The sequence below is a fragment of the Triticum dicoccoides genome, chromosome 1A (genome assembly GCF_002162155.2).
Source record: "Triticum dicoccoides isolate Atlit2015 ecotype Zavitan chromosome 1A, WEW_v2.0, whole genome shotgun sequence".
NCBI classification, from domain to species: domain Eukaryota; kingdom Viridiplantae; phylum Streptophyta; class Magnoliopsida; order Poales; family Poaceae; genus Triticum; species Triticum dicoccoides.
This window is the reverse complement of record NC_041380.1, coordinates 551,419,159-551,430,498: the sequence shown is the minus strand read 5'-3', so window position 1 is coordinate 551,430,498 and position 11,340 is coordinate 551,419,159. Positions and strand designations below refer to the sequence as shown.

General features: G+C 57.6%; 1 protein-coding gene and 1 pseudogene across 1 annotated transcript; one reads left to right on the top strand and one right to left on the bottom strand.

The window, feature by feature from the left end:
• Positions 1-5,683: 5,683 nt before the first annotated feature.
• Positions 5,684-8,286, top strand: LOC119288408 (putative receptor protein kinase ZmPK1). The gene has a single exon (XM_037568029.1). It carries the CDS (start codon positions 5,788-5,790, stop codon positions 8,203-8,205), a length of 2,418 nt encoding a protein of 805 aa, XP_037423926.1. The 5' UTR covers positions 5,684-5,787; the 3' UTR covers positions 8,206-8,286.
• A 1,830-nt stretch (positions 8,287-10,116) lies between these two features.
• Positions 10,117-10,662, bottom strand: LOC119355066 (annotated as a pseudogene).
• Between the last annotated feature and the right edge of the window lie 678 nt (positions 10,663-11,340).

Genomic DNA, 11,340 nt, shown 5'->3' with positions numbered 1-11,340 from the left:
TGGACGTGGGGGCTCGCCAATGTTGAGGCTGGAACGAAAGTCGATGAAGATGCGCGTCGGCAGCCCTTTCGTGAAGATGTCCGCGAACTGGGAGCTTGTGGGCACATGAAGAACTCGGATCTCGCCCAGTGCAACACGCTCCCGTACAAAGTGGAGATCGATCTCAATGTGCTTCGTACATTGGTGTTGCACCGGGTTGCTGGACATGTAGACGGCGCTGACGTTGTTGCAGTAGACCACGGTAGCTCGTGAGGGGTGTTGGTGAAGTTCTCCAAGAAGCTGGCGTAGCCACACTGCCTCTGCGACGGCATTGGCAACCGCGCGGTACTCGGCCTCGGCGTTGGACCGAGAGACAGTGCTCTGGCGCTTCGACGACCAAGTGAGGAGGTTGCTGCCGAGGAAGACACAAAAGCCCGAGGTGGACTTCCGTGTGTCGGGGCAGCCGGCCCAGTCGGCATCGGGGTAGGCAGTGAGCTTGGTGGAGGCGTCGCGGTGGATCTGAATACCGAGGTGTGTCGTCCCGCGAACGTACCGGAGAATCCGTTTGACAAGCTGGTAGTGGCAATCCCGCGGTGCATGCATGAATAGACAACACTGTTGTACCGCGTAGGAGAGGTCCGGACGCGTCAACGTCAGGTACTGGAGAGCACCGGCCAAGCTGCGGTAGAGGGATGGGTCGTGGAAGAGCGGCCCATCGTCGGTGAAGAGCTTGGCGAGTGTGTCGACCGGCGTGGTGAGCGGCTTACAGTTGAGCATCCCGGCGCGATCGAGGATCTCCAAGGCATATTGTTCCTGGGAGAGGAAGAGACCGCGAGCCATGGTGGTGACGTTGATCCCGAGGAAGTGATGAAGCGCGCCGAGGTCCGTCATCGCGAACTCTCGATGGAGTGCCTGAATCACGGAGTGGAGGACGGCACCCGAGCTGGCGGTGAGGATGATGTCGTCCACGTACAGCAGCAGGTAGGCGAGCTGCTCACCACGGCGGAGGACGAACAGTGAAGAGGCCACCTTCGACGCGACGAAGCCGAGGGTATGGAGGTGCGTGGTGAAGCGGGTGAACCACGCCCGCGGTGCCTGCTTGAGGCCGTAGAGAGAGCGGTTCAGCCGGCACATGTGCGAGGGCGAGGAAGAGTCGATGAAGCCGGAAGGTTGAGCGCTGTAGACGGTCTCGGCGAGGTGGCCATGAAGAAAGGCGTTCTTGACGTCGAGTTGGTGAATAGGCCACCCGCGCCCCGCCGCAAGACTGAGCACGGTGCGGATGGTCGCCGGCTTGATGACAGGGTTGAACGTCTCATCGTAGTCGACGTCGGCCTGTTGTGTGAAGCCGCGCAAGACCCACCGCGCTTTGTAGCGAGCGAGGGAGCCGTCGGAGTTGTACTTGTGCCGGAATATCCACTTCCCTGTGACGACGTTGGTACCTGCAGGACGTGACACTAAACTCCAAGTGTTATTCCGCATCAGTGCATCATATTCTTCTCGCATAGCGTTGGCCCAGTTGGGATCTTTGAGGGCAACACGGTAAGAGGAAGGGATGGGGCTGATAGCGGAGGACACAGAAGCTAGAGAGGAAGTGGTGAGAGCTTTGGGTTGGGCGAAGCCGGATTTGGCATGGGTACGCATGCCGTGGAGGTTGGCAGGGGGTACTACGGCGACGGCCCGAGGAGGAAGGGCGGACGTAGCAGGGGGCGCGCGTGCATGGGAGCTACATGGCGGGGTGATCCCGAGGGACGTGGGGGAGGCGCAGGGCACGGGCGTGCATGCAGAGTCACAAGCGGGGGATGGGTGTGGTGGGGTCGCGGCTGGCGAGCAGCTGCGTGCGCGCGCGGATTGGGTGGGAGTGGGGGACATAGGGGATCCAGGAGGGCGCGCGGATTGGCTGGTTGCGTCGGGCGAGTGGGGATTGGTTGTTGGGATCGCGCGTGGAGTGGGCGGTGGGTGCTGCATGGCGGGGGGCGGAGAGACCGAGGCGGGGCCCTGGCGAGGCAGGTACGAGGTAGGTGCGCAGAGTTCGGGGGGATCCCAAGGCCCGGATTTTCTGTGGTCGTACGAGTGCGTGGTGGTGGCGTGTCGCCGGATGAGTAGGGAAAAACTGTTTCGTCGAATGTGACGTGACGAGAGATGATGACCTTGCGGGTAGTGAGGTCTAAGCACCGATAGCTCTTGTGCTCTAAGGGGTAGCCGAGGAAGACGCGGCGAGTGGAGCGCGGGGAGAGTTTGTGCGGGCCGGTGGCGATGGTGTTTGGAAAGCAGAGGCTGCCGAACACGCGCATATGGTCATAAGTGGGGTGTTTACCTAGAAGGCGAAAAAAAGGTGTCTCAGAGGCGATGGATGAGCATGGGCGGCGGTTGAGTATATATGTGGCGGTGTGAAGAGCTTCGACCCAGAATGGCGGCGGGAGGTTGGCATGGATGAGGAGCACTCGTAGGATGTCGTTTGTAGTGCGGATAAGGCGCTCGGCCTTACCGTTTTGGGGCGAGGTGTGGGGGCAGGAGAGGCGAAGAGAGGCGCCATACCGAGAGAAAAGGTCGCGAAGAGAGGTGGTGAGGAATTCTCCTCCGTTATCACACTGCATACACTGGATGGCAACGTGGAACTAAGTAAGTACGCAAGCGTGAAAGCCGTGAATAACGTCAACGGTGTCGGACGTGTGGCGCAAAGGGAAAGTCCAAGAGTAGTGAGAGTAGTCGTCAAGAATCACTAAATAATATTGAAAACCAAAAAAACTACAAGTGGGGGAAGTCCACAAATCACAGTGGATGAGTTGGAATGGCGCACTAGTAGCAGAAGTAGAATTGGGAAAAGGCAGCCGGGGCTGCTTGCCTAATTGGCATGCCGTACAAACAGAAGTCTTAGACACACCATTATTACATGTTGGAAGGAAAGTGCGAGATAAAATGGAAACATTCTTATTGCTAGGATGCCCCAATCGCTGGTGCCACACGTCGCCACCAACGACGGTGAGGAGAGCTTGGACGGCGGTGTTGGTGAAGAAAGGATACAAGTCCCCGTGACTATTGGATCTTAGGATGATCTTGCGGGTGGCTAAGTCCTTCACGGAAAAACCGAACGGGTCAAATTCTATACTGCAATGGTTATCAATGGTGAAACGACGTACATAAATTAGATTTTTGATGATAGTAGGTGATACTAAGACGTCGTTAAGTGAGAAAGATGAAACGGAGGTGGAACCAACAGCAGTAATAGGTAAACGTGATCCGTCACCAACAACTATTCTAGAAGAATGATGCAACAATGGGGAAGAAAACTGGGAGAGAGTGGACGTCATACCAGTCACGTGGGAAGAAGCCCCGGTGTCCAAGAACCACTCCTGGCCGCCGCCGCCATGGTGCTGCATGGACGGGTTCTGAAGCGCGGCGTAGAGCTGGTGGTACTGCTCCCATGTGGGGCCGCCGGCCGGCGGCGCGGTAGCCATCGGGTACGCCTGATGAGGAGGCGGAGGGCGTCGCCCCAGCACCCCCGCAGCGTTGGGCGCCGCCCAGGCGGGACAAGGCGGAGACGGCCCGGGCAGGAGCGTGCCGTAGGGGGCGAAGAACCCAGAGAGCGGCGAGCCAACAGTGGGAGGGACGGCGCCGCGCCCAGTCGAGGAGCTGCCCCGCGGTAGGGGAGCCGCGTCCACGACCGCGGCCGCGGACGCGCCCACGCCCGCGCGCATTGGTGTCGGTGCCGGAGGACGCCGCGCCCTTGCCCTTGTCGTGCGAAGCCCGGTCGATGGAGGAGCCAGGTCCGGGCGATCGGCGGGGGAGCCGGCATCGGCGGTGCCGATGGTGAGCGTCGTGGCGCCCCTCGAGGCGAGCGCGTTCGTTGGCCGGGATTTCTTCCATGAGGAGACGCGAGCGCGCCTGCGCGAACGTGGGGAAGGGCGACTGCATCAGAAGGAGAGTCGCCATGACGTGGAACTTGCGGTTCAGCCCACGGATCAGCTGCAGGGTCAGGGTCTGGTCGGTGACACGCTCGCCGACCTCGGAGAGCTCGGTGGCGAGGGTCCGGAGGCGCCGACAATACTCGGCGACGGAGAGATACCCCTGCACCAAGTTGCGGAACTCGGCGCTGAGGATCATGGCGCGACCTGCTTGGTTGTCGCGGAAGATCAGGTGCAGCTGGGACCAGATGTCGAAGGCGGTGCTCGCCGGGGAAGCGGCGACGTCCATCAGCTCGTCGGCGACGACCCCATAGAACCACAAGACTATGGTTAGGTCATCATTGCGCCAGACGGCGCTCTCATGCAGCGGGATGGCGGCCTCGTCGAGATGATGCTGCACGTTGTGTTTACAACAGATGACATAAAAAAGATGACGCAACTTTGTGTAGTTACCGGACTCTAAGTCCAGTTTGGACTGGAGGTTATACGCGATCGAAGACGGCAGGCCGGCGGGAGCGAAGGAAGAGCCGGCGTCGGGCGTGGAGAGGTGCGGGATCATGGCGTCGTGGGAGACGGGGACGCTGCCCGCGAGTCGAAGAGAGCCCACGGGAGGGGCCGTGGGTGGCGCCGGGGCCGCAGTGGTCGAGGAAGAGGGAGCGGCCTCGGGGACGGGCTCCTTGCCGCGGACGACGTCCGGCGCGAGCCGGGCTGGACGGGCCGCGGGGACCGCGGCGGGGTTGGGGACGGCCGCGACGGGAGCGTGGACGGCCACGGGGGACGCGGTGGTCAGGGGAACCGCGGCGAAGGGGCGCGTAGGTGCCGCCGGTGAGTCGAAGTCGGCGGAGCGAGAGCGACGGAGAAGGCGGTTCATGGCGGAAGAGAGGGAGGTGGATCGGAAGATGCGTCTGATACCAAGTTGGATTGTATTACTCTCACACATTGTATTACAAGGCCTCGATGGGCTTATATAGGGTACATCAGTAAAGTACAGAGAGGTGGGGTGAGAGGTTGGATCGGCATGCCTAGCATGCAGGCGCACGTTGAGCGAGAGAGAGGGGCTGGCCGTTTAGCCCAGCAGCAGACCCGGTAAGGTGGTTCAGCCACCTGATGACTGGAGAGTGCGTGCAGTCGAACACACGGAGCTGGAAGACGGGGATGGGGTGGGATCCGCGGGAGGTTGAAGAAAAGCAGTGATTTGGATGGCCCGCATCATACGTGTCGCTTGGTGGATGGCTGGGGCGGAGCGCGCGTGGACGCGACCCGCGCTGTTGCCAAACATTTACCATAGTAAAAATGAAAGAAAGTTTCAGTTTTATGTCTATTCCGCCGGAAAACCCATTCTGTTTCTATTTTCGTTTCCGCATAAAATAATTTCATTTTCATTTTCGTTTTGCAACCATTTTCATTTTTTTTCTTAAAAAGTGGAAAGTTTGCACTCCATTTTCATCTTACAGCAATGATTATGTAAACTATACAAGTAGGTGTAGCAAAGCTCGTAAGAAGGTGATGAGATGATTCCCAGCCCAAGTGGCTGAAATTAATAATTGAATTAAAGCAAGAAGAGACGTGTGCATCGGGGCTCTGCAGGCTCAACTTGCACCGGGGCAGACTCAACTTGCACTGTATAGCCAATGCAAGCTCTGTCGTACAAGCTGCCATGGTATGATCCATTACACAGTAGGAGTATGAAACGAACGTAGTAGCAGTCTAGTCTCCGCTCCGCTCCGCTAGCGTATACACACATAGAGTTGGTTTAAGGAACACAAGTGGCCTCACGTAAAACAAATATAAATAGGAGTAGTGGAACTACATACAGGTAGTATGAATGCATGCTTGACTGGCGATTGCTTCCAATGCCGACCAGCTAAAATACCTCGCACCCATCACAGCATCCACTTCATGCATCATGGCCACATTCGTTAGTCTTCTTCTTCTTCTTCTTGGTCCGCTGCTGCGCTCCTGTGCAGCAGCATCGGCGGGAGTAGGACACACGCTGGGCGCCGGGTCATCCCTGTCCGTGGAGGACCACGAGCGGCCCTTCCTGGTGTCGCCGGACGCCACCTTCTCCTGCGGCTTCCTCCCAGCCGTCCATGTCGACAACGCCTTCTATTTCTCCGTCTGGTTCACCGCGGCCACGGACCGGACCGCCGTCTGGACGGCCAACCCCGGCGCCCCCGTGAACGGCCGGGTCTCCCGTGTATCCTTCGGCGACGACGGCAAGCTGGGCCTCGCCGACGCCAACGGGACGACCGTGTGGGACAGCAGGAACGCCGGCAGCAAGCACTTCACCGTCTCCCTCCTCGACACCGGCAATCTTCGGGTCCTGGATCCGTCCACCGGCCGTGCCGTGTGGCAGAGCTTCGACTGGCCCACGGACACCCTGCTCCCGTCGCAGCCGCTGACCAAGGACACGAAGCTCGTCGCCGGCTACTACTCCCTCTACTACGACAACGACAACGTGCTGCGGCTCTTGTATGACGGCCCGCAGATCGCCAGCATCTACTGGCCTGACCGGGATATAGGCGTGTTCGGGAGCGGCCGGACCAACTACAACAGCTCACGTGTCGCCGTCCTCGACGACACCGGCCTGTTCCTCTCCAGCGACAACCTCCGAGTCGAGGCCTCCGACCTGGGCGCCGCCGGCGTCAAGAGGCGGCTAACCATCGAGCAGGACGGAAGCGTGAGGATGTACAGCCTGGATGCCGCCGGCGGATGGGCGGTCACGTGGGCTGCCGTGAAGCAGCCGTGCTCCGTCCATGGGCTGTGCGGCAAGAACGCCATATGTGAATACCAACCCTCCTTCCGGTGCTCCTGCGCGCCGGGGTACGAGATGGTGGACCGCCGGGACTGGAGGAAGGGCTGCAACCCGACCTTCAGCCTCCCCACCACCAACTGCAGCGCGTCGTCGGAGAAGCAGTTCACGTTCGTCAAGGTGGCGTCCACCGACTTCTACGGCTACGACGTCGGGTACAACAGCTCCGTCACGTTCCAATACTGCAAGAGCCTCTGCTTGAGAATGTGCTCGTGCGCCGCCTTCGCCTACAAGAAGGATGGCACGGGCCAGTGCTACACGAAAGGGGTCCTCTTCAATGGTTACACGTCGCCCACCGCCCCCGGAAACATATATCTCAAGGTGCCTAGCGACATCAACGCCGAGGCACCGCCGCCGTCCATGGCCCTCGACTGCAGTCTTAATGTCTCTGATGCGGCCATCGACCCGCCAACCTACGTCGACAGGTATGGGGCACTAAGAAGCGGCCCCAACTTGTCCTACCTCTTCTGGTTCGCCGCGGTGCTGGGATTTCTCGAGCTACTCTTCGCCGCCACGGCATGGTGGTTCATGTCTGGCCAGGAGAGCATGCCCAGCTCGATGGAGGCGGGCTACCGGCTCGTCATGGGGACCCAGTTCAGGAGGTTCACGTATCGAGAGCTCAAGAAAGTCACTGGGGACTTCAACGAGGTGCTCGGCCGCGGCGGCTCCGGCGTGGTGTACCGCGGCGTGCTTGACAAGACCACTGTGGTGGCAGTGAAGGAGCTGACAAACGTGATGCAGGGTGAGGAGGAGTTTTGGGCGGAGATGACGGTGTTTGGGAGGATCAACCATATCAACCTGGTGAGGATCTGGGGGTTCTGCTCCGAGGGCAAGCACAAGCTGCTGGTGTACGAGTACGTGGAGAACGGGTCGCTGGACAGGCACCTGTTCGGTGAGGACATCGGCAAGGCGCTAGCATGGAGAGAGCGGTTCAAGATCGCTTTGGGCACGGCGAGAGGCCTAGCCTACCTCCACCACGAGTGCCTCGAGTGGGTAATCCACTGCGACGTCAAGCCGGAGAACATCCTGCTCACTCGAGACCTCGACCCAAAGATCGCCGACTTCGGGTTGTCCAAGCTGTCCGGGAGGAAAGCCATCGCCGACGGCATGCAGCTCTCCCAGATGAGGGGGACGACAGGGTACATGGCACCCGAGTGGGTGTTGGGCCTGCCGATCGACGCCAAGGTCGACGTGTACAGCTATGGTGTTGTGCTTCTAGAGATCCTGATGGGAAGCAGGATAACAGAACAGAGGACTGTGGACGGCAAGGAGCGGCTACAGATGAGCCAGATCGTGCAGGCGCTGAAGCAGGTGGTGGCAAGCGGAGACGTCATGTCATTGGTGGATAGCAGGCTGAACGGGCAGTTCAACCCTCGACAGGCCATGGAAATGCTCAAGATCTCTTTATCGTGCATCATGGAGGAGAGGGGCAGCAGGCCGGCCATGGATGACATCTTCAAGGCCCTCATAGCGTGCGATGATGAGGATGAACACCCTGCGTACTTGCTGTGACTTGGATTCCCTGCCATACTATTTATTAATTCGTTTATTTGAATGAATGCTGAACATAAAATGTACTCCCTCTGTTCCGAATTACTTGTCTTAAATTTGTCTAGATATGGAGATATCTAGCATTAAAATGGGTTTAGATACATCAGTATCTGGACAAATCCAAGACAAGTAATTCGGAACGAAGGGAGTACTAGTGAGATGCTGAATATGGCCGTCCACATGCGTGATGTGGAAAGGAAAGATTTCAGCTAGTTAGCCGTGCACTAATTCGAAATGAAGCCCTTTATTTTTGAAAAATTCAAAATTCAAATTTTTTGACTTCAAAAAATTCTGAAAATAAATATGCAACTATACACGGATGAAATGTATGTGTGTGTAAAAATTCAAAATGAAATACTTCGAAATGCGACCTTCATAAAAAAGACAAATTTCTGGACTTTGAGAATGAATAGTAACATGTGTGTTATACCTTCATGTATATCTGTAATTTTTTTCAGATTTTTTTGAATTGTAAAAATATGAATTTTCATGAATTTTGTGTTTTTCAAGAACCGGCCTCCATGAAGGCCGAGCTCCAAAAGGCATTTTCGTGCACTACTTGACTACAATTGACGTATCGTTTGCACCTACCTATAGCACCACTTGTTTACTTTAGTTATTTTTCGCGAAGCAGAGACCAATGATACGGTACGGAGTAGTATTTAATTTGACTAGGACACACAAATGTTGCCCGTCCGTGTCATGCGAGCATTTGTTTTTAACGAGTCTCGCTTGGTAGGCGGTGGCACGGAACGGACTCGATGGGGACGTGCCTACAAAGTAGTTTAACACGTACGGTGGGTCTGGGTTTGGGCACGAGGCATGAAGAGCAGGCCTTCCTTGTACACGCCTTGGCTCTTTCGTGACCGCGATGTTGGACTTCTTTTCTCTTCTTTCTTCTAGTTAGCACATGTGCCCGTGCGTTGCAACGGGGAGAAAATAAATAGTTATATATTTAAATAAGGCCTCCCGCTCAGCCAACACCGTTTCAGTGAAGTGGGCATGGGCTTAGTCCATGGTGAAACCCACATGGACCAGAGAGGAGGGTGGCATTGACTCGTCATTGGTCGCATCCTCTATTGGGATGTTCGTAACGTCGACCTCCGCCTGCCTGCCAGACTGCTAGCCGCCTCCCACTCGGCCAATACCGCTTCGGTGTAGTGAGCATGGGCCTAACCCATGATGATATCCACATGGACCAGCGAGTAGGGTGGCATCGACTCGTCATCGGTTGTGTCCTCTATTGGGATGTCAGTGCGGTCGGCGCCGCTTCAATGCTAGAGTGCCAATGAGAGTCGTCGATCTGAGCCTGCATGGTGCTCTGGAGCGGCGCTGACCACTTCTGGTGGAATTGACAAGGGTGGGCCATGGCAGTCATAATTGAGCATGGCAGCAATCCGTACGCCTGATAAGCCCCCAGTTTGTTTTCAGATTGCGGAAAATAAGAAGTCCGGACCGATCGACGGAACGATACATGCCGGCGTTAGATGGTAAACATGTTCGGCCGTGCGGCCCAGACGGTTGCAAGCATTTCAAGGGTTGGCGTTGGATACTCTTTGAGAGTTTATTATCAAAAGATTCAAACTCTAATGATTTTTATTACGTAGCTTTTTAATGGAAGGTTTCTTTTATTTGAAAGATTATATTACATTTCCAATGTTTTTTTCACTGGCCCAAACGCAAGAAAATATTATAACTCCCGTGTACGTTAAAAACAAAGTTGGGGCTGAGCCAGCAGCACGTACACGTTAAAAACAAAGTTGGGGCCGAGAGGGTGGCACGTACACCCATCAGGCCATCACGTGTCCTCCACCGCTTTGCCTCAAAAAGAAAACGGGTCCTCCACAGCTAGTTTATTATCCATTCGTCTCCACCGATGCATCTGCATCTTGCTCCCTTCTCTCACTCCATATGCGCACACTGATATCATTGCTTCAACGCTGCAGCCAGCGGGATTAGTAGGACGCCGTCGGGTAGTTGGAGCCGTCAACAGGCGGCAGCAGCAGCACCCCGGCGCCCATGAAGACGCCGCGCAGCAGCCGCAGCACGTGCCACTCGTCGTTGGACAGGAGCCGTCGCCGCACGCTGCGGCTGTCGCTCTCCGGCGCCAGCTTCAAGGTCCCGTGGCCATCCCCTGTGCAGCGCCGCCGCCAGCATGGGCATCTCGATGAGGAACGCCGTCGGCGCCCGCGTGTCCTCATGGATGGCCAGGCTCAGCCGGCTGCGGGGGTGCCCAAAGAGCGTCACCGCCGGCGCGTGCTCCGCAAGGATGGCCCCGCTGCCGAGTGCGAGTACGGGTGCGCGAGGGCAAGGAGCATGGCCCCACCGCCACCCCGCGGCGAGCGTGCGCGTTAGGAGGAGGTGGAGGACGAAGGCGGCGGCCGCCTCCACCACGACCACCCGCGCGCCGGCGCACATGGCCTCGCCCAGCAGGTCCCCCCTTCCCCATCCATCCCACTCCGTACTCCTCCATCCCCGCCTCGCCCAGCCCCCCAGAAACCGCGACCAACAGACTGCGGCGGCGGGGGCGCACGGGCATGGCCGTCTTGCAGCCCGTGCTAGTGTTGAGCATCGGCACCACCTAGAACATCTTGAAGAACCCCACGCCGACGCTCTCGGTGTTGCCGTGCTTGGTCCGACGCCTCAAGAGAGCACGCCGGCCGCCTTACCGGCCTCCGTGGCAACGCCTCGGCCCATTCCCCATTCATGGTCTTAGGGAGATGGCCGCGAACGCACGTCCGCCGCGACGGCTCGCCCCATTCCTGGTATCGGGCGACGCGGACGGCCGCCGGGACGCATCACCCCGTCCTTCGCTCCTGCGGCGTAGACGCCGGCGGCAAGCGGGCGGTGCGTGCATGGCGGAGGACAATGCAAATGGATAAGGCGCGGTGGTGAACCAGTCTAATTAAGGATCGCAGGGGTGTTCTCATAAAAACGAAGCGTTTCCTCAGATAGAATAGGAGTGCGGGTTGATTTCTTAGGAACAGAGGGGTTTTTGTGCAAAAACGCCGACGACGGACGACAGAAACCCAATTTTAGTATCACCTCGTTTATTTCACACATAATATAAAAGCAGAAGCGGGACGAAACCAAGAA

Coding starts and splice junctions, on each gene's coding strand:
- LOC119288408 (XM_037568029.1), top strand. CDS start 5,788: ATGGCCACATTCGTTAGTCTTCTTCTTCTTCTTCTTGGTCCGCTGCTG.